This window comes from Spea bombifrons, chromosome 2 (assembly GCF_027358695.1).
Source record: "Spea bombifrons isolate aSpeBom1 chromosome 2, aSpeBom1.2.pri, whole genome shotgun sequence".
NCBI lineage: Eukaryota > Metazoa > Chordata > Amphibia > Anura > Pelobatidae > Spea > Spea bombifrons.
In genome coordinates, this window is record NC_071088.1 from 20,178,773 (window position 1) to 20,206,214 (window position 27,442).

Genomic DNA, 27,442 nt, shown 5'->3' on the forward strand with positions numbered 1-27,442 from the left:
TATGATACTTTTTATACATTTTTATGCTTTTTTGCATTTCTGAACTCAGGAGAAATATTAGAATGTATTTTTCCAGTAAAAAAAAAATTTTTTTTACTGCGGAAACTTTAAAACAGCCATTGTCACGAAGAGTACAATAAAAATTAAAAAGCGCTCTGTCCTTAAGGGGTTAAAGGGACCACACAGCTATCATATGCAATAGAGACACTTTAATGCACATGATGGCTCCAGTGAGGTTTTGTACAGCACTAATCTTATTGAATGGTAGGCCTTGAGCTGTTTTCCTTATTGACAAAGAGAAATCTTAATGTAAGTAAGCACATTCAAGCATGTTTATAACTATAGCACGGGTCCTGGTTTAACCTTGCTACCTGAGGAATTCCTTTATGAACAAGTCATATCTTGGTGGGACATTTACTTTGTGTGATATGTGTGTGCCCTACAAGCTATGAGGAAGTCTGATCCTTCTTTTGCGTGTTTACAAGTCTCAATTATGACATTTCCCCCAGATTCCATCCAGATCTGTGTTTCTTGGAGCTGTATTAAACACTCCAGTCAACAAAAGTTTTTCTTTTGCCCCAGCACAACCCACCCTGCTTATTCCAGACAGAGACGTCAGATGTAAGAGCTGCCAGGAGAATGTGGGAAGAACAACCACCTAATAATAAGCCCGTTCCATTGCTCTAAAGTCAGACGGGGTTAACCCAATATAGTCCTGAGTGCCAGAACACACAATTTATAGCACAGCGGAATCCGCGAGTGACTAATCCTGACAACAATAACAACTCACAAAAGTGGTTGATACAGTTTTTTCCCGAAACAGTTCCTGGCCCAACCCACATTCCATACAGCTGCCAATTCCTCAGTAGTGTAAGCAGACGTTAAAAGACGTTTTCAGCTTAAGGAAGCAGACCGAGTCTTTTATTCTGTCTCCTTGCTTAACCCAGTTCTCATGAGACAGCGGACCAGCAGGCTGCATACATTCTCCACCCCGAGCTAAGGACACGCTCTGCTCCTTTACTGTGGTCCCAGAGTTCCAGATTGCCTGTAGTTGGGTGCAAGTTGTGTCTTGTGTGTCAGATCCTGCTTGCTGTGGACAGAGGTGCTACCTATAGGCCAACCCCTGCCAGGTATGCAAACATCATCCATGCTTGAGGTTCAAGAGTACAGCCTTTAAGGGTGTGTGGCTTGCAATAGTTCTTTATGTTTGTCCTCTAATGTCCGTACTTGTTTTGCCTTCTGTATACTAACAGTGAGTATTTATAATGTTCTTTTGGTCTGAAAACGTTTCTTGTCTTTCAAGGTGGTGTGCGTTAATCCAGAGCTGCTTGCTTGTCTGAATCACCCAGTGTAACGGCTAAACATGCCATTCCTCTAAGATCATTTTTGTTTTACTTGAGGGGTTGTCTGTTCCAAGTCCTGTTGCAGTGTTTTGTTTTGTGTCGGAAGCGAGTGGGGGCTGTAAGTGTATCAGTAATAAAAAGTTGACAAAAGGGTATAGACCATGACAGAAGCTCCACAGCAGGGGTGGTGGATTGAGATGTGTATTATGTATCCATTAAACAGATTTTCTCATTCTTGATATCTTGATGCATTCTAGAGGACCAACCCTAGAATGGCTGATCTGGCCTGACATGATGCACAGTTAAATCATGAGACGACTTGAAGAAATATCCTTGCATTCCCTATCCTGTAGGAGAAACTCACGGGGGTTGGCCTGTCATAACGTGTAAAGAGGAAAATGAAAATATTCAACTTTTGTATAAAGTCCCGGTTCAGTAGGTACACAGAAATAATGATCGTCGCAGAGCGATATAGCCAAAACTGGTGTGCGGATGGCTGATATGGGGCCATTGATGTTCGTTTCTGTCTGTAGTCGGCTTTATTCAGAAGCCCGTCTGAGTTTTAGGAGCATGGGGACAGCAACATCTATGGAGTCCTACCGTAGGAGTGTTTGTGCACCGCTAATCTCGGCCAGGTTTAGAACGTATTAGCTTCTTTGTGCTTATTGCATTCAGTGTTGGGTATTTTTGTGCACTTCCCACTGTTACCCTTCCCTGTTTCATCCTCTTAAAGTTATTTTTAAAAAACAAATTTTTTTTTTAAAAAAAAATCCCTGCTTCTTGCACCTGTGTTAAAGCATTGTGTTTTTACAGCTCTGGTCTTCCGTTCTCTAGCACAGGAAATGTCTGCAGCAGGTGGGCTCCGTTTCAAATTGGCCGGGGTTACATTAAAGTCACCTAAGAGAGCTAATATGAGATCCAATGTCGCTGACTGCTTTGAAAAACCGCAAAGACCAAGGCTAGACAGCTTAGTTTGTCATCTTCACGCTGACTCAGCCAGGTTCACTTTACAATGAGCTTCTGGTGTTTAACCTTTCAGTAGAATATTGAGTGATTAGCCATATTCAGACAAGCTATATATATTTATAATGTTCTTTGATTCTCTGTATTCTGCTAAGGGGTTGTATGATGGTTTTAATTAAGCCTTCTTTTCTAAATTATTGTTAAATTATGAAGTCACAGTTTGATGTTTTTTCTTAATTTTTTTTAAATTGTTTTATGGAAATTACTTGAACTGACTATTGTGGGTTTTCTTGTGGTTTTCTTTCTTTTTTTGTTCCTTGGGATACATATATAATGTGATCAATATTAAGAAAATTAGACTAAGACTTAGAAGTGCCTTTTTTTATATTGATCTCTACAGCTCTACCTCTTCATGGATGGCCACTCATTGCTAGATAGATTTGTCTGGCCCAGATCAGGCAATTGACTAAACTGGGTAAGGGGCACAGTGTCTTCTGCTTGTGATTTTGTGACACAAAGCTGATGAAGATTCCCCCGGCTTCCCACATACCTGGGGGCTTCCCACATACCTGGGGGGCTTCCCAGCAGAGCCACGTTTGGTGATTATTGATAAAAGCTGGCATGCTCCCTGGTATGGGTTTCGGTAACACATGCGATGTCAAGCCCCGCGCCTACACTAATGCTCGTGTGAAGACACCAGCATATTGTCCATTAGCATGTTAAATATTCTTTATATCAGCGGTGTGATAGAGCTTTTCGTGAGGTGGCAGGGCTCTGTAATGCTCACGATAAGTATGAATGTGCTTTTGTGTTTAGGCTTTCCAACGGCAGCAGCTGGGAAAACAAAGTGGGATTAATATGAGCTGTATAATTAGCGCTTGGGTGCCCAGAAAAACAGACGAATGCTGAGTAGGCATAAATGAACATGTTGCAAGAGCAGGTGTTCAGGTTTTGCCACGAGGGATATTGTCTCCTTGTTGCTGTTGGATAAGACATTCATGTTTTACAGAGTGTAGGACCCTTATGTTAAAACAATGTGACAGTAGAACCTTGTGTCTTCTGAATTAAACCAGATTCTGTTAGATAAGTGAAATGTAAACGTTCTGTGTTTTTAAGAAGAAGGCTGAGTTTTAGCTATAAAGATCATTATTGTGACGCGAAAAGTTTAGTGGCACCAGTCAAGCAATACTTGTGCTCTGGGTAAGAAAAGGTTGGATCCTCACATGGATCAAGACACTATGGCGGATAAGAGTTTGATCCAGCTTGGCTCCTGCTCACGTTCCTCTAATCTTTATGAGCCGGGCCAAACCAGGACTACATTGCCCATCTATTGTATGCTCCATATCATGTTCTTGCATTATCAGAGCTTATCTTGTGTTTCACCATTGTAGGCAGTAAGGGGACATAGAAGCATAGTTTGAAGGCAGATAAGAACCATTGGCCGCTTTGGTATGCCTCTTTTTCCTGATTTAAACGGGGCAGTGTGTGTCTTGTGGTGTCTGTTGTGAGGTCAGCTGTACTAATAGAGCTCCTTTAGGCCCAAGCAAGTCCAAGAACCACTGGAAAAATCTTTGTATGCAATTAAGAAGGAATTTAAGCTGAGGTGAACCCAAAACAACCACATTTGTTAATGACGTAGGAAAAATAACTTTGGTCTTGCCAGTCCCTGTTTGAGACTCTAAACACTTTGAAGTCAAACCAACCTCCAACTTGGCAAGACTTCTGCGAGCGAGGAGAGAAAAAATATTTGTAATTTTCATACTTACTACAGACACGGATAATGGGAGCTTAAAACGCTGGCAAAATATCTAATAATTAAAATGAAAAAAATAGTGACAGTACCATAAAACCAAATTTTCGGGTGGCGAGAGAAGAAAATACAAAATCGATACTGGATGTGCTTCTCACAAATGTGCTAAACATAGTATACCTTCAATGCAAAAATGTGTAGCGTATATATTTGAAAATGGCTGGGTAACTATGCTAAAAATGTGAATCGATCTGTATAGCCCAAGGGAACAATAGGTTCTGCAAACACAAATTAAGCATACTTTTATTATTTACAATCTATGGACGTTCTTTCCCCATTGTGTGTTTATCATTCTTTCTTCAGCTCCCCGCTGTGTGCGATGACGCCGTGAGCTGGGCACTGCTGCCTACCTTGTGAATCTCTGATCGTATGGGCATGTCTGTGCCTGTCGGAGTGCTTAGGAGTGGTTTAAAATCTTACAAGATATGGTTTTGCTTGTTTGAGAGAAGGTTACATCGATTTGCCTTTATTTATTGTCATGTTTACAGCAAGCACAGTTGTGCACACATGCAGTTTGGGGAAGGCCTTTTCTATTCCAGCATGACTGTGCCCCATCGTACACAAAGCAAGCTCCATAAAGACATGGTCTTGAGTCTGGTGTGGAAGAACTTCACCAGGGGGCACAGAGCCCTGACCTCAACCCCATTGAACACCTTTGGGATGAACTAGAACGGAGATTGCGAGCCAGGCCTTCAGTGCTTGTGAGAGAGAAAGAGAGGTGCATTTCTGGATTCCCAGCCTTATGAGACAAAACGACCCTTTTCCTCTTTATCCTCTTCCTGTTTTCACAAACGCTACGCATAATCTTTTTGGCATTAACACTTTTTTGCATTGGCACTTTTCTTAGATACAGTTAAAAGCCATATAGCAAACCTCGTGTTATAAAGAGCTTGCAGAAATAGTCCAGAGAATTTGTGGTTCATCAAGAAAGTATTAGAATGAAGATTCACGGAAGTGATATAGGTGACTTTAACCCAGGATGTGATGGCGGCTGCGAGAAGAGTTTCAAAAAGTTTCAAAGAGATACTTTGCGGAGTGATCAGCAGGGAGTGGAAAAAGGTCTTATTACATTGATGCCTCATTTTGAGCCTGGCTGGGCTGTAATGTACTTTTCCTTATCCATGCCTTCTCTCTCTTATAGTCTGGCTGACTACACAGAACCACAGTACTTTGGTCACTGAGCGCAGTGCTGTACCCTTCCTGCCCGTCAATCCGGAGTACTCTGCCACTAGGAACCAGGTGAGTTGATGAACAGAATCTCCTAACTAGGACTGGTTATTCAAAACCAAAACTTAAAGCAACGTATTTAATACATGCAGGGCTGGGGCAGGGATTTTTGCCGCCCTAGACAAAAATGTATTTGTCTACCACCCCCTTGGAGTCCGAGTCATGTGAGCACATCATACATGACCCACTCCGCTGCATGGAGGGCACCTACACCGCAGACATAGATCACAGGTTGCTCAACCCAAAGACCAGCCCTTTGTACTAATATTGCACACACAGGACTCGCCCCAGCACTGAGACTGCATTAATGGGACCGGCCCAGCACCCAGATTGCACACACAGGACCCTCGTCCCATCTCTATATCTCTCCCTTTTCTCCTCCCCTCTCATCCCTTCTTATCTCTATTATCTCTCCTTCTTTCTATCTGTATCTCTCCTTTGTTCTCATCTCTCCTCCCTCTCATTACCTCTATATCTTTCTCTGCAACTTTTCCCCATTCTCATTTTCTCTTCTCAAATATCTTCATTCTCATTATGTCCCCTTTTAATCTCTCCCCTTTATTTATCCTCATTATTTCTCCCCTATATCGTTCTCTTTCTCACTATATACATACTTAATACTATGTACATAGCCAGGCGCATGCTTACACGCATACCCAGGCAGACACGCACAACTCGCTTAACCAAGAAAGTCTCAGTCGGGCTTTGATGCAACTTCCCCGACGATGTTGAGTGACCTCCCCTTCTCCTTGAAGTTAGAGAGATAGAGGTAAGCACAAAATTAGTGCTTATAAAGATAGTCTTGGCTTCAGTCTTGCTTGCAAAATTCACTGAAGTCCTGCTTTTTCCTGACATGCTTAAAATTTGATATGAAGAAGGCTCAGTCAAAGCTGTAGGAAGGAACAGATTTGGTCTGTGACCTCTGTCAGTCTAGATTAGTGATCTAAAAACTCGATATATCATCATGAACTGAAAAAGGTCCCGGAACTGATCTTCCCTTGTTGACTGTTTAGCTGCTCTGATCATAAAACTACTAATTCTGAAACATATGGTGGAACTTACTAGCTTAACTGATGACCTCAATGTTAAATATATTGGGCATACCGCCTACCCTGACCCTGTTATACAAAATCCCCTGTCCCTCTTTCCTCCTCTCTTTGGCATTGAGAATGTTTGCTGGGTATGAGAGTGTTCGTGTTCTACAGCCCGAAAGATTGCAGTAACTTATGCATAAATACCGTAAAATGTGATTTCTTCCCAGTTATCGTGCAATAATCAGTAGTTCGTGGCATCTTTTCCAAACCGATGTCTGTCTTGTAGGGGCGCCAGAAGCTGGCACGCTTCAACGCCAGGGAATTTGCCACTCTGATCATTGATATTCTCAGTGAAGCCAAGAGGCGACAGCAGGGCAAGACCACTATTATCCCCACAGGTAAATGGACCGATTGTATAAAGACACAAAATCATGTTAATCGGTTAACAATTGATTCATGAAAAGTTGAAACAAAAAATAACAAGCATTAAATTCCAATGTGCATTCCCCTAAAGCAGATGTCTGTAAATACCCATGCTTTTTTTATAGTCTTTCTCAGTGTCCTGCAGCTACTTTTCTTTCGTAGCAGGCAGCTGATACAAAGTGTGTTGCTTGCTCAGGTTAACACGTTTTATTCTCCTATTCACGTCAATTAAACCTATCCTTTAAAAAGACGGTCCAGGAGCTGACCCAAGCAGAAATGACAATTCTTGGTTCTTTGGGCTTTTCAGACAATCTAGACTACTCGCTACGGAACGCGAATGACTGCGATGATCAGCACGACTATGACAGCGTAGCCTCTGATGAAGACACGGACCAGGAGCTGCTCAGGAATTCCAGAAACAACCGAGCCAGGGTGAGACGGGCGGCAGCGTGCTCCAGCCTCGCCATCCCGTGTTAATGGTTTTCTAGTATTTAACTGTTACTTGCGTGGTGTGAGTCTGAGTGTCTGTAGTGACTAGTGAGTCGGCTGCTCTTGCATTTCCCATACAATTTGGGTGATGGGAGTTGGCGTCATGCTACCGCTTGGCTTGCATTGGTATTTAGAATATAATTCTCAGGCTCTCTTTAGTGTCTAATCATTCTTCGTTCCGGTCTGTCTCTACTCTCTGTGCAGAGCATGGACTCGTCCGACCTCTCCGATGGCCCCATCACTCTTCAGGAGTACCTGGAAGTCAAGAAAGCGCTCGCCACATCTGATGCCAAAGTGCAGCAACTGATGAAAGTGAACAGCAACCTAAGTGAGGAGCTGCGCCGACTGCAGAGAGAGGTACCAGGATTTATTCATTCCTTGTGCTGTAACGGTTAATCAGGTGTGGGAATTTATTTATTATTGTGCATAGACCAGGTTCTGTGTATGCATATATGTGTATGTTAAGCATTTTATATATATATATATATGCGTCTTTAGGAATTAGTATAAATTGTTGCCCAATTATGTTTCGCGAGCGCCCTTCCCTGGCTTCATGTTGCAGTATATTATCTTTTCTTTATATCTTCTTATGGAACATTCATTTAAACAGTCACTGACAGACTAAGACGAAGTGATACATCATTGTTTTATTACCATTACTGTAGATTCATAAGTTGCAATCGGAGAACTCACAGATTAGACATCAGACCGGCCCTTCGCCACCTCCACCAGCAAACCCAGAGAGGACTGAGCACCAGGTGTCGGCAGCTCACCGGCGGGACCGCCAGGCGTTCTCCATGTACGAGCCTGGATCGGCCCTCAAACCGTTCGGGCAATCCACAGATGACCTGGGCAACAGACTTCAACCTTTCCATTCTGGGGTACGTGACTCTTACTTCCAACCATCACATGGAAACATTTCCCTATCTCAGTGTCTTTAAGATTCCACTCAATGTGGCATTAGAAACTTTTTTCCCTTGTACTATGGAATTCCTTCTCAGACACAATTATTGATCCATGTATTGCCTAATTTCCCTTTTGTTTGTGAATGCTCGCTTGTCGTGATGAGCTGTTGCCCCACTTACTGATTTCATCAACTCTCCAAATTTCAGTTATTCTGTCTAGGGAAAATATACAAAAGGGCGAACGAGCGGGTTTGCTGATGTTCAGGGGTTTTGAAGGCTATTGAACCCGGTTTCTGGGTATTTATTACATGTACTATAACCAGCACATGCAAGCATTCCTGTTTAACACAAAACACTGGGTGTGCATTGAAACAAATGTCATAATACATGCCTAGCTTGTAGGGTACAAGAGCAAGCGTTTTCTTTTTGTCCTATTAAACATTCCCATTTATGACATCTGTTCTCAAATCTAGCACGTCCTGCAGACTAAATTCATCCAATTTAGATGATGAAACTATAATACTGAACATGTTCTTAGTGACATTAGGTAAATCTGCTGCCATATGGTGAGTGGAACTGGCCAATTTGTTGCTCCAATCAATCCCATGAGTCGTTTTGCACCCTTTAATTTCCGGGCATTATGTAGCGATCTTAGTAGTAGCCAATCGGGTGTCTGTCTTGTGTGCCCGTCGCGTCCTGGTGGAGGTAAATGTCTCATGTAGTTCCTATGTTTCTCCTGTTATAGATTATACAGTATCCGTGTTCTCCTAATGTTTGTTTGCATGCTCCTTGACGGTCCCCTTCCTGTTCTAGATCCGGAAAGGCATCTCAGCCTCTTCTGTGCCCTTTCCCCCTTTGTCCTCCCCTCTGTTCTCTGGACCCCTGGACACTGCTCGGAACATGGTGACGTATCCCCCCTTCCTTATGTATTCACTTTTTATGTAAAAAAATGGGATCTAACTCATGATGTTATGTCCTGTCTACCTATTGTACAGCGCTACGGAATTTGATGGCGCTATATAAAACAATAAATGTTAATGATGTTAATAATGAGGGTTTTTTCTTTAACAAATTTACGGTAAAGTTATGGCCCTAATCGCAAAATAGCCTCACGCTCTTTTAACCCTTTGCAATGTTACCTTACTGGCCATATCGTGGCTGACTGTTTGTATGAAGCCGTCCGTATACGGTTGTATATTGGTTAGAGCGTTAAGGACGGGATAACGGATTGTATGAGCAGGAAAGAGACGACTAATAGTTTGTGTTTTCTGCAGCCAGTTAAAGCCGATCGACATGGTAGCGGCACAGACAGCGACTACGACAACACCCAGAGCGCTGACACAGGCAGTGGGTACGTAAAGATAATATATCATCGTATCGACGTCTGTGTGTCTTCTTTATGCCTATTTAAAGAATGACTTGCTTTGTATGAGAGCTGCACTCATGCTATTTGAGTACTAGGTTATACCTAGAGCTGATGAATGTGTTGTACGTATCCATGATCCTTCATTTGCGGCCCCAGGACGGATGTATTTGTATAGCCTCCCGCTGTATTTTGCTTTCATGGTTGTTTGGAGTTTCCCAAGAAATCTGTCTGATTTGGGAGCTTGAAAAAACCAGTAAAGGCCGCTTTTTGTTTTTCCCCCTACAGAGTGGATGGGAGAAGGTTCCTGGACTTATCTCGGGATGAGGACCTCCATCCAGAGTCTGAAGATGTGGAATTGGAGTTGGACCCTACGCTGCCGAGTACAGAGGATGTCATCCTCAGGACGGAGCAAGTGACCAAGAACATCCAGGAGCTGCTGAGAGCTGCGCAGGAGTTCAAGCACGACAGGTAATCTCGTTATTTCATAACTCCTGATGGGAGAGTCACTGAGGTACAGACCTGTAGACGCAAAGGTTTTATAGAAATCTAAGTGTCATATGATCCATTAGTAGAATCCATAGATTACATGTTTGAACTATGTCTGTGAGAGGTTTATCATGTGTGGGGCTTTAATCGAATGCCTGGTGATGTCAGAGAACATGGGACTGTATACTATCTGAGCAGGGCCCTCCTTACCTGTTTCTGGAAGTCTAATTGTTATTTTATATACTACTAGTTATATAAAAATATAAATAAATATTTATAATTATGAATAATAGTGGATTCTGTCCCTTGGTTTGTAAAATGAGTCAGTATGACCGAGCAAATTCTAATTCTCTATTTTTTCTGCAGTTTTGTTCCCTGCTCAGAGAAAATCCATTCAGCAGTAACAGAAATGGCATCGCTCTTCCCCAAAGTAAGTTATGTATTTTTTATTTTTTTTTACTTAAGTTACAGATATGAACCGATTCTCTAGTTATTGTACTTGAGTGACTGACGTCACCAGATGCAATTCACCAGATGCAATTTAAATATTTGTTTTAACGCTAAACCAAAATTATAAACACGTTTTTTGGCTGGGGGTGTTGACTTTTTGACCACAGCCCCGGATCATTTCCCCACATGGGCGTCTGAGTGCCCTACTGTGCAGTTGCGCTTTATGGTGGTCTGAATGATTCTTATCTGTTGTCAAACTCTGTTTCTACATATATATATATATATAATCTGTACACATAGTTCATATGTAGCATATAGAATTTAAAATGTTGGGTTTGGGAAGCGTGACAAGTCCACTTTAACTTCGTAGAGTTATCGGTGAGCTTCAGCTGGAGTTTAGCAACATGAACCTACTATAACTATATATTGGAGGTTCAAGGATGTTTAGTACGATACTTGGTTCTTATGGAAGAGACTTTAGTGAATACCTAGAGAGGATAGTTCACCGTTACATAAATTGATTGGGGAAAAATTGCCATATTCAGCATTTTTTTTTCTGTTTTAGAAGCCTGCTCTGGAAACGGTGCGTTCTTCCCTGAGGTTACTTAATGCCAGCGCTTACAGACTGCAGAGCGAGTGTAGGAAAACGGTTCCTCCAGAGCCTGGTGCCCCAGTAGACTACCAGCTGCTCACTCAACAAGTCATCCAGTGCGCTTACGACATCGCCAAAGCAGCCAAGCAGCTGGTCACCATCACTACCCGGGAAAAGAAGCAGTGACCCCCTACAGTAGCCAGGTGGCCCTTCCACTTTCTCATATCAAGTCCCTAAGGCCTGTGATGTGTTCCTAATCTGTACTCTTCTGGAAGTGCACAGCCATCAGGATACCCCTGTGCAACCTACACAGACTGGGATATGGATTTATACACTCCTGTCATCCATCAAGAGCTGGTCCCCTTTGTCAGCGGAAGGCTTAAAGGTGCAGTCCCAAGCCTCAAAGCAGCCCTTCCTATCAGTTAGTTAACTTTATGGTACAGGCTTTGCGCTGTTCAGCCAAGCATTGCAGTGCAGCTAGTTGGTTTACGATACAATATGCTTTACAGCAATTGCCAAATTGTTATCCAAAAGTAATGTTTATACACCAGACTCTTGTTTACTTGTACTTAGACAAGAATGTATTTTCAACTTTGCTGTGCATATACCGAGGCTCAAAAAGCACATCATGTCTGTAGGCACCAAGAACCCTGTATGTTCTTACTATTCTGAGACATAAAAGCATGCGCACCAACTCACCATTTCACAGTTAGGACCAAAGAACGTTCACGTTTTATAGAAACCCCCAGAAAGCATCGCTGGAGAATGTCTGAATTCGATAGATATTTCGACATCGGAAGGAAAGAAGCTTTACTCTGGGACTGCACCTTTAAATGCCTCCCCGGGAACACGTAAACTATGCAGTGGAGCGTTGTGAAGTCTACACGTCTGTCTTCACGTTGTGGGTCACCAAGCGCATGGAGCAAAGCTGGTTAGTAGTACAGCAGCTCGCATAAAGAAAGACACGGACACCCCAGGCACCTATGAAGCGGATGGCACTTGTGTTATCGGACCGTGTCATTCATCGAGCACAAGCACAAAACGCCTGGCGTCCCGGAAGACATGCAGTACTAACCCTTGAGGAGACAGCGTGCCCCTCTGCACTACATTGTAAAGCGTTATGGGGTTATTGTGAACTAGTGAGGCTAATCTGAAACTTACACTGGAATCATTGTGCGTGTATATATATACATATATATAATATATTCTAAACATCTCTTTTTGTTATCGGGGTGGTATGGGGGGTGAACTTAGAAGATTGTTTTAAGTATTTGGTGTGTAACCACTTTAAGCTTGTTACCCTACAGAGTAGCACAATACAGACGCTCCATAGCCTGCAGGACGCTAGCCGGATCGCTATCCGATGTCCTCCCCTCTAACACCATAGCCTCGCACGGCGGTGAATGGCACCTTGGCATGGTTCTTTCCCTGCTGTCATTTACATTGCCTTTGTTTTGATATTCACGGTCTATTTCTACTCTTGTGGCCTCGTCGGAGCTGTGAATTATAGCAATGCGACGATTGTGCTCTTTAATATATCATACCAACAGCTAGTGCAAAAAAATATATTAATTGCTGTTCATAAATCCACTACTTCATGTGTCTCGCCATTGCCAGGCTACAACCGGCCGCTAATACTGGCTGAGGTTTCAACTGGAAAATAAGGAAAAAGACTATTCATAGACAGCAATAATAATTTGGCGTTGAAATAAAATATTATTACGATTATGTAATCTACCTTAAAAAAATTAACCGTTCCATTCTTTTTCCTTCAAAAATGTACATCGCCACCACTAGTGAGCTTCTCAGTACAACGCTTTCACTTTTAAACCTTTTCTTTTACTGTTTTTTTTTCCTCTCTATTTTTGTTGTGTTTCTGCTTTTCGGTAACACATGCCATACTCTGTACTGCTATGAACGCTTGGTGATGGGTGTTTTATGTACAAAAGATGCATAATGTACATTTGTATCAAATTAAACCAGTAACATTGTGTTGTCATGTGGTTTTTTAATTTTATTTTAAAGAAACTGCCCCGTTGCTTTTTATTTTTTCCCCTTCTGCACCTACGTGGCACATTGTGCTTGGATAACATTCTTCCGTTCTTATAATTAGTGGTTTAGTGGTACTAGTCTCTTTATGGATAGAAAAATGTTATTTTGGGACCGTTCCCTTGGTTACTGTAATGTTCCCTTACAGAGGTTAATATGTATGTTTTGATTCAGTTGGCTTCAGCTAGTTATTAAAATAAAGAAACCCGTACTATGGAATTCAGCGGGATCACAGAAGAGACACGGAAACCTGCATGAAACCAGTAAGAGTGCAGAAATACCGCTTCGGTTCCTGGCCGTATTTTATATAACAGATTATTATTTTAAATATGTTTTGTTTCACAATTATGCCCAGGACCTGGACATCAAGTAGCCCAGTGTTTGAACCACACCTGTCCTGCAATACATTTCACTTTAATTCACGATCTGTTATGAAGGGCTGAGCTGGCCCTGGGTAATGTATAATTCAATGAGACTGGATAAATCTCACTGATTTAACTCTATATGTTAGAGGGCCAGCCAAGCTCTTCCTGCAGCTCACTGGAGTTGGTCCTTAAGAATGTCTAATAAGACACGACTCTTCCATTAGTAAATAAATCCCGATTAATGTATTTCTATAGAAAAGAGATGGAAAAAGTAATGTTATGTTACCATTTAAGACAAAAAGAGACATACTAGGCAAAAAGGTATAGATGACCTTAATTTATGGAATTAAACTTGCTCAATTACCAGAATTCTCTGTTTGCGTCTCCTACATCTCACCCTGCCCCGATAAACACACCTCCGCACCTTTCACCCGGGATAATGTATAGACCATGCTTCATAACAAAGGCTTTTTGGACTCTGGAGTTTCTTTAACCATAAAGCTCTTATCAAGCCAGCTGGACTACGGTTAGCCATCAAGTGTTTGTGTGTCTGTAACACGTGATTACCCAACCTTAAGCATAGTCTAACCAATAGTATGCAGACACCGCTCCTAATCACTGACTTTTGGGTCTTCAGCCGCACCTATTGCTAACAAACAGGTATATAAAATGAAGCAGCCGGCTCCATAGACAAACATTGGCAGCAGAGCGGGCTGTACGGAGGAGCTCAGTGACTGCTAATGCGAGGTGGAAGCATCTAGGAGTGAAAGCTCAGCCATTAAGCGGCAGACTACGCACGCTCCCAGAGCGGCCACTGTTTGCTGCAGCACATAGTGAAGATCGTTATGGACTCTGCAGCAGTGTAAACATGTTCCCGGAAGTGATGAAGGATACTTCGCTGTCTGGAAGTCTGATGGACGAATGCATGCTTGCCAGATGCCACCTACCAGAACGGATAATGTAAAGTGAAACGTTTGGTGGGGGTAGAGGAGGAATAATGGTCATCCATAACTCATACCTGCCGCTGACTGTGCAACTCATCTATAAATATACAGTTTACTGCACTGGGTGCAAAGCAGAATTCTACATACAAAATGAAAAGCTTGATCTGCACACATGGAAGGGGACAGGACACACACATGCATTTATAGTTTGACGCCACAAATGATAAACAGCTGTTGCAAAATTACAACAATCCATTATAAAAAAAATATTCTTTTTATTGAAGGCACTTAAGAAAACTATTTTCATGTACAAATAGCTTAAACCATTTCCACAAACATTAAAAAAATAAATACTCTTAAATAGCGAGAGGTAAAGTTCCCAACGTGGGGATAAACGGCACATTGGAATTCACTCCATATAGAGCTTTCTGAAAATAAAATCGACACTAAAGCTCTCTGGCACGCAGATAATTTTTTTTGTGTAAAATATATGCTTAAAAGAAAAAAGCATCGGGTTGGATCTGAACATTAAAGATTATTCAGGATAAATCTGGTAAACGATTGGAAATCTATCCACATCTGTTTTCTGTTCCCCTGGAGTTTCTAAGCTGGTTTCACGGATTGATCATCAGGCATTACTCGGCGGTATCGCTCCACACGATGTCGGAATCACATTGAAAGGTGCCTCGTGATGAAATGGACATTGCAGTGGAATGGTGGCGTTACTTCACCTACAGTTATAATCTTTATCTGCATGTAAACCTTCCAAATGTTCACTGGACGCCACATACATATCACTTAAGCCATAAATTAAAGTGCAACCCCCTGCGTCCTAGTCAGAGCTCTCGCTTAAACTCTCATACAGCAGCACAGGGCTTTTCTTCCGGCTGATCCATTTCTTCCTCTTACTGTGGCCTTGTATTAATCTTCTCTTAATAACAGCTGTCAAACAAACACAAAAAACTGTTATAAATATGTTTATGGAATATGTATACCCAACAAATAACCTAACTGGCTTTATTAAAAATGATTGGTCTTCATAAGCAATAAAAACATAAAACTAAGTTTGAGTAACCTGCTAGAAAGTCAAAATGACTGCTCTCTGTAGTCTTAAAGTCCCTTAAAATTTAAATTGCCAGGAATACCAAATATTCGTTGATATGATAAAAAAAAACACTTCTCCTTTATTATGATGTCATTTTCTTATAGTAACTTTCCTTGAATGTTACCACATCTGATTTAAAACAGATTGCTTCGCCCTCAGAGATTGACAGGTGTATGTTTACATACAATAAAGAGCTTTAGTGTAGCTGATAATAAAACACTAGGGGCTTAGAGGGGGCCTGCAAGCTGCACTTTAATGCTCTCCTCCAGCACTGATCCGTTTGTTGGCACAAGTGGCGGGTGCTCACGGCTGGACAATGCTAAAGCAACCACAAGCCACCAATTTATTTTAATTCATTTTAATTTAAAAGATTTACTCACACGCCACTGTTTCGGTTTCTTCAGAGTGCCTTTCTGAAGCCCAGTACAGGCTCTGGCTCTTCCGGAACTTCTTATAAATTTGCGTGTAAAGGACGCAAATGGTCAATAATACAAATAAGAAGATCAAAGAAGCGGCAGCCCAGGCTGCATCCTCTGAACGAGGTGTGAGCAAGTAGTCATCAGAAGACTTATGCAGTCCAGTCCCAGATCTCTTTTGGGCTGCAGGCGGAGGTGGTGTTGGCTCGTGTTGACATATGCACTCTTTCTTCGCTCCCGTGTTGTTTTCCAATGACTTTGGAGGTGTAGCTGGCAAGGCTTTTGGAGGTTGGTCAGTCCATTTTTCAGAGTTTCCAACATCTGGTTTTCCAACATTGTCCTTCTGGACCGCGTTTACGTGATTGTCCAGGTATTTAGAAGCATTCAATTCTTGACTTGGGGTAGATGGTAACGGTCTTTCCTCGTTGTCCTCAAACTTGACAAAGGTATTTTCACGGTTTTCTATCGGAGGTGACTCCTTGTTACTATGTTGTGAATTATTTCCCAAGACTGGTATTTCTTTCAGCCCTGGAGGCTCAGGAACGCTGCTATCAGCAGTCTTATTAAACCCTGTGCTCTGAATGCTGCCTCCTGTACCTCCAAGATGACCTTCTTGTTCGGGCATAGGAGAAGCTGCCAAAGAGGCCGGTTCTACACGCTCAGTTTTTGTAGTAGAAGAAACTACAGTACCAGCGTCTGATAGGTTTGTTTTGTGAGATTCAAATACATTCTGTGACTGCTTTGCGGTAACTTCAGCCACAGGGGTGACGGGTAACAGAGACCCACGGAAGGAAACTGCTCTCCTCTTCTTCGGGTGAGCTTTGCTGAACCATTTGCCAAGGTTTAAAAAGGAATTGCTCAACACCTAGTCATAAGAGATAAGGTGAAGGACTCAAATTTATTAAAATGGTCGAACAGAATTTCTTGAGAAATGTTCCAAAAAACATATTTTCTATGGATACAAATTTCAATGATCTTTAACCCCTTAAGGACAATGGGCGGTCCCTAAACCCATTGAAAACCATGCATTTTGTCATTTTGTCATTAAGGGGTTAAGAGTATATTGGCTTTTTTGAGGCACTACTCATGAACCCAAGCAATTAACCGCTATGTACAAAGATGTGGACTTACAAGAATAGCCCCTTTCATTGTGTAGATGAGGAAACATTTTTCTATGATGTTTAAACCTTTTATTGAAAATGAATTGCAAGGAGGATTGGCAGAAATGATTGAAACATGGGACTATTGGGTTTGGATCTTACCTCTGTGTGATTTCCAGAGCGTGCGCCTTTATCAAACATCATCAATGACGGCTGGATGAGCAGGTGCTGATAATAGCCATTCTTTCCACGATCATGTTGCTGGTAGACGTTGGCCTGCAGCCAGTCCCTAACCTCGTTCAGGCGTAAGCGAGACATTTCCAACGTCGCACACCATGCAGCCAAGGCAATGGGCTGAAATAAGTAGACACCAGGAAAGCAAATTAACAACCTCAACATTCCATCTGTTGATTTTTTGTCGTTCACTCCACACCCTATTTCATCTGATTTTAGTTGTATTTATCACTTCCTTTATAATTTAAGCATATGGCAAGCAAAACAAATGTACCCGATCTCTTGAGAGGCTCTTTAGAGGGGTGATGATATGCTTGTACATGGAGGATCGGGCCACTTTGGCTAATTCTTCCTTCAGTTGTGGGTTGACACAGGGGTGATATAGGAAAGACACCCCTCCTTTCTAGAAAACAAAGAGGTGAAATTGCATGGTGTGCAGACAATTATAGTCAACATAAAGGACAGTAAGTGATTTAAAAAAAACCTACAAAAATAGGTGTATAAACAATATTTTTACCTTAGCGAAAATGTGAAATATACATTATACAATGGATGAGGAAAAAACAAAGGAAAGAAGCTCTCTACACGTTCAACGTTTCTCAAGCATTACCCAGCATGAAAATCTAAAGTGCAAGATATCAGCCGCATGCTACAGAAACGCAGCGTAGAAGCAGACTGATCTGCGCATGTTCTAAGAAGGCGACATTGCGGATGTGCGCAAATTAACTAAAAATGTATGAATCTGCACAAACCACTGCATTTCTGCTACTGGATATTTATATTAAAATAGAACTCATCAACATGAAATGATTTGGAGTAACAGTTGTTGCGAAAGGGACAAATACCGGTGTCCTGTTGCTGGTCCAAACTGATACATAAATACTACACTTTACAGACAAATACCAAGTCACATGGAAGCTACCAGAAAGCATGCTACCCCCTCAGAGGGACCTACCTTGAGGTTGTGCACCCAACGTTGGGGTGGGCAGTAGATGTACTCTCCATACTTGGCCCATTTTGGTCGGTGCATCCCGCTTTAACATAAGAACACACATATCCATATGAACCCCAATAACAACAGAACATAAGAGTAATTGTTTCCGAGGAATTAAAGGCAAACCGTAAAGGAGGGCATCATTAAGTCCCTCTGTTGTGTTGTCAACGACCCCCCCAACCCCCCGACGCTACGTTTTGCCTTTGGATTTTTAGGTTTCGATCAGGGGAATGAGCAGGATAGTGGAACGGTTCCGCTGTCACATTTTATGTAAAATAACGCATTCATGAATTTAAGACAGACCCGTGATATACATACAGGCCATGCTGTTACTGAGCAGTCGTTATAAAAGGTTCTTATAGTAACCGTTAAGGTCTAGAAAGGATTACTTAGCACAGAGACCAAGCAGAGAATGTGAGAAGACGCCACGTTGCAAATAACTGCTCTAATCCTTTGGACTTTTATTCAGATAAGACATTCACTGTTATCACCTGTTGGTGTTTAGCTTATCTTCTGTTGTGTTTGTATCACTTTTTACTAGCATACTACTACAATGAGCTGTATATATCCACATACCGTAGATGTGTCCCAATGGCACGTTGTGCTCGTTGATCCAAGTTTTAGTTTAAAAGGCTAATTAATCGTTAGAAAACCCTTTTGTAATTATGTCACAGCTAGATATGACCCCAAACATTTGAACGTTAGCGTGTGTTCTGATCCATACCGATTTCTGTTGACTGTGTGAAGGTACCCTGTCATTTACACTTTAACATACATATATATATATATATATATATATATATATATATATATATAGAAACATGTAGGAATCATCATTTAACCCTTTGTGTGTCACACAGTGGGTAATCATCTAATCAGTAAACAGCAGGACATGCCAGGCGGTAAACGTACTGTCATTCCCCTCGCTGTCACGCTGCCATATGCTCCTTAATATACATTCTAGCCTTATCAGTAGTTGCCGTCACCCACCTATTCGGGATACGGGACGTGTACTCTATCTTCGTGTCCATACAGGCGTGGTAGGAGTTCTATAAGATAAGGTTAATATATATATATATATATATATATATATATATATATATATATACACACACACACACACACACACTAACAGCCGATTATCACCATCAATGACAAATTTGCAATTACTTCTACCGATTATATATATATGAGAAAGACTGTACTATTCCGTGTATACCTTCTCTATAAACATGTACTTATCACGGATAGAGAGTGGTTTATAATCACAACTTATTAGTAAGTATTTACAAGAATAAATTACACCATGCCAAAATTCAACTATAAAAAATGGAAAATACAATCATAAGGGTTTTTTTTCACCATTTTTTTTAGCATAGTGGGAAAAAAAAAACATACTAATTCCATTTCAGCATCAATATCCTTGGAGAAAGTGCACCACGAAATGACACAATCGGGTGTTAACCCAACAGGAACAAATGCCATTTCTGGAAAACCCTTCTCACCTCTTCCTTGTAGCTCGTGGATATACTCGGAAGCACCTGAGAAACAGAGATAAAGCCGTAAGGATCACACACAGCAGCCGTACTATTCTTTATATTAAACACGACGGCACCTGGAAAGCTGTGGCTGATTTCTCCTAGCTGCTAGTTCAATGGCATTCTAGAATAAGAAGCCAACGATTGGGGGGGAAATAGCAAAAATTTTTACGAGAGATTTACAAACCCAAATAGGAATTGTAAACGTCAGAACGTGCCGGATTTTAAGTAACCTGGGCGGAATCATCACAGATTTCTGACCTACCTCTACTCAGAGTACACATATATATATATATCCAATGTCCAAAGGAAAAAAAAAAAGTTGGATGCAAGAGGAAAAGTAACACATGAAACAAAACTAATCAAACATTTACAAGATAAATACACTAACAAAGGAGAGTGAAAGACAAACGGGGGCCGGTAAACGTAATAGTGTGACTTTAATAGTGTTCTGTAACACACAGGGGTTTGGGCGATAAAGAGCCATTTACTATAATAACGCTTTGGTGGTCGGTTACCTCGGGGGGCGGCCAGTATTCCTCGGCACACAAGTAGGCAGATTTATCCGGGACGTCCACATCAATGTTAAACTGCAAGAGACAAACGCGTTAGAAGCTGGGATCCGGGATAGAAACACGTATGTAAACGCCGCAGCCTGATCCGTGACGCAGGAAAGATAGCGGCAAATACACGAAGGTGATCCCAGCGGCAACTTTAACGTGAAGCATGCAAAGATGCGTGTACGTGCGGCAGCCGCCAGCGCAGCGATACACGCCATTCAGAAGCTTTATGACCAAATGGCTCAAATAAATAATATTTAAAGTTCGTGTTTTGGTTCATTAACACACGGTTACCCAACTAACAGACCCCCAAGCGGCATGGCACCGGTGAGGGGACAGGAGGATTAATACCCCGTCCCCCGGTACTGATCGCCCCGTCCTCGGGTGTTACCCCTGCGGACACTCTTTCTGCCCCTGGAACCGTTTATTTTTACTGTATGATGCGATTACTGACGCTTCTCAGTATATTGCGTGATTTTTCCTTTCAGGTATACTGGTGGTTACTGACAGTATACAGATTCCACGGCTGTACGCACTCGGTTCAGCTGTTGACGTTCACGCTCTGTGTCGCACTTTCGCTTGTTTGTGCGAAAAATCTACATAATTACAAAACTTCAATTCTTAGAGAGACTTTCCCGTCACGGGTTATCAGACAGGCGCCTACTGGCGGCAATGCACTTTATTTGGGCGATTTTTCTGGCTAGGACTGCTTTAATCTTCCGTTAGTTCTCTGTCCGGTCCTATAGTCCCGGTTGCTGTTATCAGAACCCGCTGCGGTGTGAGTCTTACACGAGAACAAGCCTGCAGCTGGACCCGGCACTCACCCGTCCGTTATCGCACACAGCTCTGGCGTCCAGCACCGTGCACAGGAGCAGTAGGCAGCGGGCGCACAGACGCCACATCTCGGTTACACAGAATTCCCACACCGTGGAATACGGCCTGCTCCATACGTTACGCCTGCGTTCCAGGAAAATCCCCACCAATCAGCGAAGAAACAATTCGCCAGCCCTGCGGTGATTGGATAAAGCCGGTCCCGCCCGCACACGTTGAACGAAATCCAGCCCGTGGAGAATGTTTTCTATATTGTTAACCCAATAGTTGCCAAATGCACGTGCGAACGGCTGTACACCCGTACGATAACGCACTGTGCGGCGGGGCGGGGGCTGCTGATTATTCGGTATATTGTAACGATATGTAAATATTTATCCTGATGAAACATATTATGGCAGGGGACATGCATAAATAATATTAAAATTCATATTGGTAAACATTTACACGGCTCGTTTTTCTATCCGTTAGCAGCGGCTTGAATGTTTCGTTGGCTGCGATTCTTTAAAAGGTGTGCCACATTTTTATTATTTAATGCTAAAAACGTATAATGGGGTTTCACAAACTGACAGCCAAGAAATGGCATTTCTAAGCCTATACGTCAAAAGAGTACATTAAAGAGTACATCTTCAACAAAATGTGATCCATGAACTGTTCTTGTGGTTCTCGGCATGATGGGAGTTGTGGTCCAGCTGTGCTGGATGGCTGCCGGTTATCTAACCGCGCTTATTCATGTTATAGCTGAGCGTTCAAACATGACCTTCAGAGTGTTTGTATTGTGACTTTCCCAATCCCGGAGAACGTTGTGTAACGTTAACCTATCGTACCCAACACAAACCCGCGTTACCAGGCTTGTGCGCTCTGATTCTCCAGTTTTTAGGTTACTGTGCGCTGCAACATTTTCTAAATAAAAATAAAAAAAAACTGGGCAGATAGATGCTGCATTTACTTACATTTTCTTACAAAAAAACTCTCTTAGCAGGGAGGGGGGAAGATACAATATTTCTAGATTGTAAGCTCTTTTGTCCCAGGCCCTCCCAAATTGTTATGCGGTGTCCGGTACTGGGGGGTATAGCCCCCCTGCCAGGTACCTGAAGGCAAATCACCCCCACTATAGGAGTCTATACCTTTCTGGCATGCTGTATCCGTGTTTTACATCATATTTACATCATACACGGTTACTCAATAGAGAGGATGCGGGTACCCCATTGATGCCATTCACTACCTGTTTAACTATTTAACAGCGCCGTGTGATATAAATAAAAAAATAATATTATATATAATAATATCGTACCTTGAAACAAACATCCGCAAACATGCAAATGGTTACATAGCTATATCAGCAAGAAAAAGAGGCGAAAGGTTGGCTAGAAAAAGAAAAAATGAGAAAGGAGAGAATAACCAAATCAATATATACCGGTATATTTTAAAATGTTCGCTCTGATGTGTGTGTGTAACAATGCGTAGCGCAGCGACTAATAGTTGACCGCTTGTGTATAGAGATTGGGTTTAAGTGGAAAAGTTAAACCAATTGCACGGCAGTTACGCACTTTTTAAAGATGTACCATTATCAGAGACTGAGGGAACAGATAATGAATTGATCCTCATCATTCTAAGGTCCTCTTATTACGAATATATTCCTTCTGCCTGTTCTGGTTCTGAAGCTATAACACATGGTAATCTGACCCCACGATCTTCATGCACATTTTTGCCGCACTTGGCTGTCCTCGAGTATCCTGAGTTTGTAACCGCGTTCCACTAAAGACAATAGAAGTGCTTTCTTTCAATAAAAGCCATTAATGGAAATATTAGCATTTCTAACAGGTCATAGCCCAGCGGAGCATTGGCACGGAGGAGGGAACGGCAGGCTTCATCTAAACACAAACATGAATCAGTGTTTAAACAATGCGCTGCGGGAACAGCTCAACCTTTTCAAAAACCCTGAAGCCAACTAGAAGGTGGCTGAACCTTTAAATAAATAATTTGCTAAGTAACTGAGAAAAAAAAAGATTGGCATTGATGAAGGGTTCAAAGACAAAACAGGAAAGAATATCAGATCAGTGCTGTGAAATGGGAGGAATATGGGTTCAGTGCTTAATCTGAGTTCTACAGCTTTGTTGTGTGTAACTATCCTACTTATTCTTTTAGCAACATTATTTTGGACCAAAAGGAAAGGGGATGACAGCATTGTAGAAGATGAAGAGGAGGAGGCGCATGGAGATGTTTTTAGAGGCACTTGGGAGTCCCTGCCTGGGGGTTATCAGTTGATTTGTAAGCCGTCAGCTCTTGCCAACTGGCTTCGGAGAGATATCCAGCGGTTGTCTTATCTGGACTCCAATCACTGTTGGTGGAAGAACTGGCCACATCTCCAGACAGTTATTCAACACTTGCTACCAGCTGACAGAATACTGGAGTTGGCCAGGGACCATTTGCAGATGACCGATGGAGGTATAGTTGCTTTGGACTGGGTGGTGGGCCCAAGACCATCTTCCAGACCTAGAAGAAGTACAAACACAGTGGTCAACCCACCTCTTCTCTTGCTAATTCCTAATTCATTTGGGAAGATGACCAGAAACCTACAGAAACTTTCTCTGCAAGCCCTAGAAGAAGGTTATTACCCAGTCATTTTTAACCGGAGAGGCCAAAACGACTGTCCACTGACCAGTCCAAAATTCCAAGCTTTTGGAGATCCTGCTGACCTTAAAGAGGCTGTCACCTACATTCGTTTCAAGCATCCATCGTCCTTGCTCTTTGCGGTTAGCGAGGGTCTGGGTTCTGGACTCCTGCTCTCCTATCTAGGAGAGTGTGGGTCATCCAGCTATATCACAGCCGCTTGCAGTATATCGCCAGTGTTCCGCTGCCAGGAATGGTTTGAGACCGGTCTGACCTGTTTCTACGAATGGGCTCTGCTACTTTATCAGAAAGTTATTCTTAGCAGGTAAGTCCAGAGAGATACCTTTACTGACATACCATAGAACACCGGCCTGCCTACTGGACACAAAGTTGCCAGTCCTCCCCTGCTTGCTGGGATGCAAGCAAATAATAACCCACCTTCCATCTTCTGCTACCTCCTAAATCTTTTTACTTTCCGACCCACTCGCAGGACGCAACCGCCCAAATTAGCTGTGCATTTAAAGGTACTGATAAAATACACACAGAAGTGCACTTTACCAATTAAACTCGCCCAAAACCGTACACGAGGAATACCCCTCCTAACGGTATTGCTAGCGTAAACTTTAGCCCAACAAGGAAAAGAACAAAGGGCAGAAATGGGGACTTTAGACGCCGACGTTTATGTTGATTCCACGGTAGTTAAAGTTTCCCGTTTTTTTTAATCGATCCTGGCTTGGTATCTGTAACTCCGTTAAAGTTGATTCAAAAATCACGATCAAGAATAAATTGGGACTATTACTTCTCAAATAAAATATATTTTACATCATATATTCTGAGAGAGCTAACAAAAAATAGGGGGGGGGTCATCTGTATTTTAAAGCTTTTCAGTGGTTTACCATTTGATTTTCAATCAAAAGGCTTATATATTAAAAACAAACAAACAAAAAAAAAAACTTATTGAGTTTTAATCACTTCATGCATGTTTATATGTGGTGTGGCGGGTAAATAGTCTAGTAAAGTAACTAATAGAGTTCCCCCTTGTCTTGTTCACTGCAGATACTCCACCGCTTTAGCAGAGGTTCTTCCAACTGATAAACTTTTTCGAAGCTCTTCCCTGCAAGAATTCCAGAAGCTTTTATTTTGCCCGACCAGCAGCGAGAGCATAAGCTGGGAGAGCTACTGGGAGCGTAACGACCCCCTCCGTGACGTGGATGAAGTTGCTGTACCAGTTTTATGTATTTGTAGCACCGATGACCCCATTCGAGGACTTCCAGAGGCCACTCTTCCCATTGAGCTCTTCCGGACTAATCCTTATTTTTTCCTTTTATTGACACATCATGGAGGACATTGTGGTTTCCTTACTGGGTCATTAGAATCATGGAGTCACGAAGTTACTTTACACTACTTCAGATCCATTACGGATTTTTTCTGTGTAGAAGAGAAAACAAGGGGACAGTCCAGACGTCAGAGTTCAAACATGATTGGCAGGCTGAGAAGAGCAACACTGCAACGACGTGAAAGGCCTCGGCACACAGACCCCGAAGAGATATTTAGCTGGAAAAGGTCATACACTAGATAGTGAGGTGACGAGGCTTCTTTATTTATAAACAGATTTGGTGATATTAACTAGGATTGTCAATACAGGCCAAAAGTATACAACAATCTCAATCTGGTGCAAAATCTGGTCAAAAGGCCCCAAAAGGTAAAAAAAAAACCACAAACAAAACTGTTATGAATGTTCCAAGAGCATGTGTTTAAATACATGTCATAATGAATGGGGTAGGTTTAAATGCCTCACCAAGTTAACCCTTAATACAAAGTTAAAACCAAGAGGGGGGGACTTAAATCCACCAGCCTAAGCATCATTACACAGTAAAATGTTTACAGCATTTCTGTTTAGCATGGAAGATATAATTCCCCCTATTCTGGATTAATTGGCCAAGTAACTACCTTTTACCTCCGGTATCGATTTATTAGGAGAGCTTGTGTGTTTTGGGTAAAATACATTAGCAGTTTTAACACTTTACCACTATATTGTAAGCTCGTTTGAGCGGGGCCCTCCTCACCTGTTTCTGTTAGTCAAATTGTTATGTTACATACTACTTGTTCCGTCTACCCATTGTACAGCGCTACGGAATTTGATGGCGCTATATTAAGCAAATAATAATGTGTGCTCTTTCTTTACCTTTTTAGTGCCTTCATATTAAAAGTTACATTTTAACTTTAGGTGTATTTATCTCCCTTTTCTCTCTTATTTGTTGGTGTGATAGTAGGGGCCAGTTGTGTCTTAGTTTGGTTGATATGTAAAAACGTATAATTATTCAAGAAATGGTTTTACAAAAAAAAACAAAGAAACACGCTCCATGTGTACTAAAATTACTTTATTACAGTTGATTTTTTTTTGTTTGATTTTTTTTTAACATTTCCTTTGCTATGATACAAAGGATAATTACAAACAAAATATTACATAGGATTTATTTTTCTCTCCTTTTTCGGACAACTTGGTAACAGCTTTAAATGCACAGTCTATACAATTAATACAGGTTATATAATATATTGTGAAACCAGAGGAATACCAGAATACTGACATTACACTGTACAAGAGACCTCACTGTACAAGACCTCAGCAAGCGGTGGGGCGAGCGCACCCCACCGCAGATAAATGCACACCCGCAGCCGAATGGGATGGAAATGCATACTGGAATTGTGCTGATCAATTTCATTAAAAGGAAGTCCTTCATTTTGCATTCACTAGTCATATAATGATGAACGGCAGAAGCGTCAGAGCAAATCGAAAACAAAGCACACTTTATGTTACATAGCCAAGTCACTTTAAGCCTTTACATACCACAGAATTAAGCAACTCGCGACCTCACTCTGCCGGAACATAAAGACCTAAAATGAACTTTGTGTATTAAAACGTGCTGGCTAAATGACAATAATATACGCTCGCGTCGTTACAAAGCATGCATGGCTGATCAAGAAAAATTTCTGCTGATGGCAAAGTTGTAACAGTTTTATATATCCATAAAAAAAAAAAAAAAATAAAAAAAAGAACAAAAAGAGCGCCAGATCCATCTCATAATGTAAAGGTTTCAATGCTGTCGCCAAGTCTGAGCTTTGCCCCGAGGCTGACGCAGGGTTTGTATGACTATCCTGGCAGATATAAACATGGAACCTGTTGGTTCTTTAAGTAGTGACACTCGAGTGTCTTCACATGGTTACAATCATGGCCTTAAGAAATATTATTTATTTTTTTTGCTATGCAGAGGTTATAAGGCACGGCAGTGTGGTTGATTATCGACTGAGAAACTGACACGTTAACCTGGAAATTACAGAACTAATCGTATGCAGGCCCTGATTTAATAGCATTTTTACTTCTAGAAATATTATTGAAGAAAAAAAAAAGGGGAAAAAACCCTTATCCCAGTAACTTTCTCCTCCTCAAAACTGCATGTAAAACATCTACAGTATCTCTCTATCATTCAACCTATTTTTATTAGACTGCAAAAGAATCCGAGTGGCCCCCTATCCGACCCAAGTAAGCCCACTGGAGCTGCTTCCACAGGTACAAATGGAAGCACCGACTCTTTTCATAGCCCGTAAAA

At 41.8% G+C, this 27,442-nt stretch overlaps 3 protein-coding genes across 5 annotated transcripts in view; 2 read left to right on the forward strand and 1 right to left on the reverse strand.

Annotated features, from left to right (window-relative positions):
• Window positions 1-11,385, forward strand: part of GIT1 (GIT ArfGAP 1) — a 45,870-nt gene extending 34,485 nt beyond the window's left edge. For 2 of the 3 annotated variants that reach the window (XM_053457043.1, XM_053457044.1), the window contains 10 exons: window positions 5,258-5,355; window positions 6,664-6,775; window positions 7,108-7,232; window positions 7,494-7,646; window positions 7,955-8,170; window positions 9,008-9,097; window positions 9,469-9,545; window positions 9,846-10,028; window positions 10,413-10,476; window positions 11,062-11,385. In XM_053457043.1, coding sequence (XP_053313018.1) covers window positions 5,258-5,355; window positions 6,664-6,775; window positions 7,108-7,232; window positions 7,494-7,646; window positions 7,955-8,170; window positions 9,008-9,097; window positions 9,469-9,545; window positions 9,846-10,028; window positions 10,413-10,476; window positions 11,062-11,274 — 1,331 coding nt within the window. In that variant the 3' untranslated portion in view covers window positions 11,275-11,385. The remainder of the gene's footprint in view (window positions 1-5,257; window positions 5,356-6,663; window positions 6,776-7,107; window positions 7,233-7,493; window positions 7,647-7,954; window positions 8,171-9,007; window positions 9,098-9,468; window positions 9,546-9,845; window positions 10,029-10,412; window positions 10,477-11,061) is intronic. The other variant, XM_053457045.1, reaches the window with a different exon arrangement.
• A 3,507-nt stretch (window positions 11,386-14,892) lies between these two features.
• TP53I13 (tumor protein p53 inducible protein 13) lies at window positions 14,893-21,453 on the reverse strand. Its single transcript, XM_053455845.1, has 9 exons — window positions 21,218-21,453; window positions 20,352-20,423; window positions 19,801-19,836; window positions 19,286-19,344; window positions 18,257-18,335; window positions 17,576-17,704; window positions 17,230-17,421; window positions 15,932-16,832; window positions 14,893-15,388 (listed from the first exon to the last, which is right to left on the reverse strand). The coding sequence occupies exons 1-9, from the start codon at window positions 21,293-21,295 to the stop codon at window positions 15,279-15,281; spliced, it is 1,656 nt and encodes a 551-aa protein (XP_053311820.1). The 5' UTR covers window positions 21,296-21,453; the 3' UTR covers window positions 14,893-15,278.
• Window positions 21,454-23,128: 1,675 nt separating this feature from the next.
• Window positions 23,129-25,497, forward strand: ABHD15 (abhydrolase domain containing 15). The gene is made up of 2 exons (XM_053456903.1): window positions 23,129-24,159; window positions 24,891-25,497. The coding sequence occupies exons 1-2, from the start codon at window positions 23,303-23,305 to the stop codon at window positions 25,411-25,413; spliced, it is 1,380 nt and encodes a 459-aa protein (XP_053312878.1). The 5' UTR covers window positions 23,129-23,302; the 3' UTR covers window positions 25,414-25,497.
• Window positions 25,498-27,442: the final 1,945 nt, after the last annotated feature.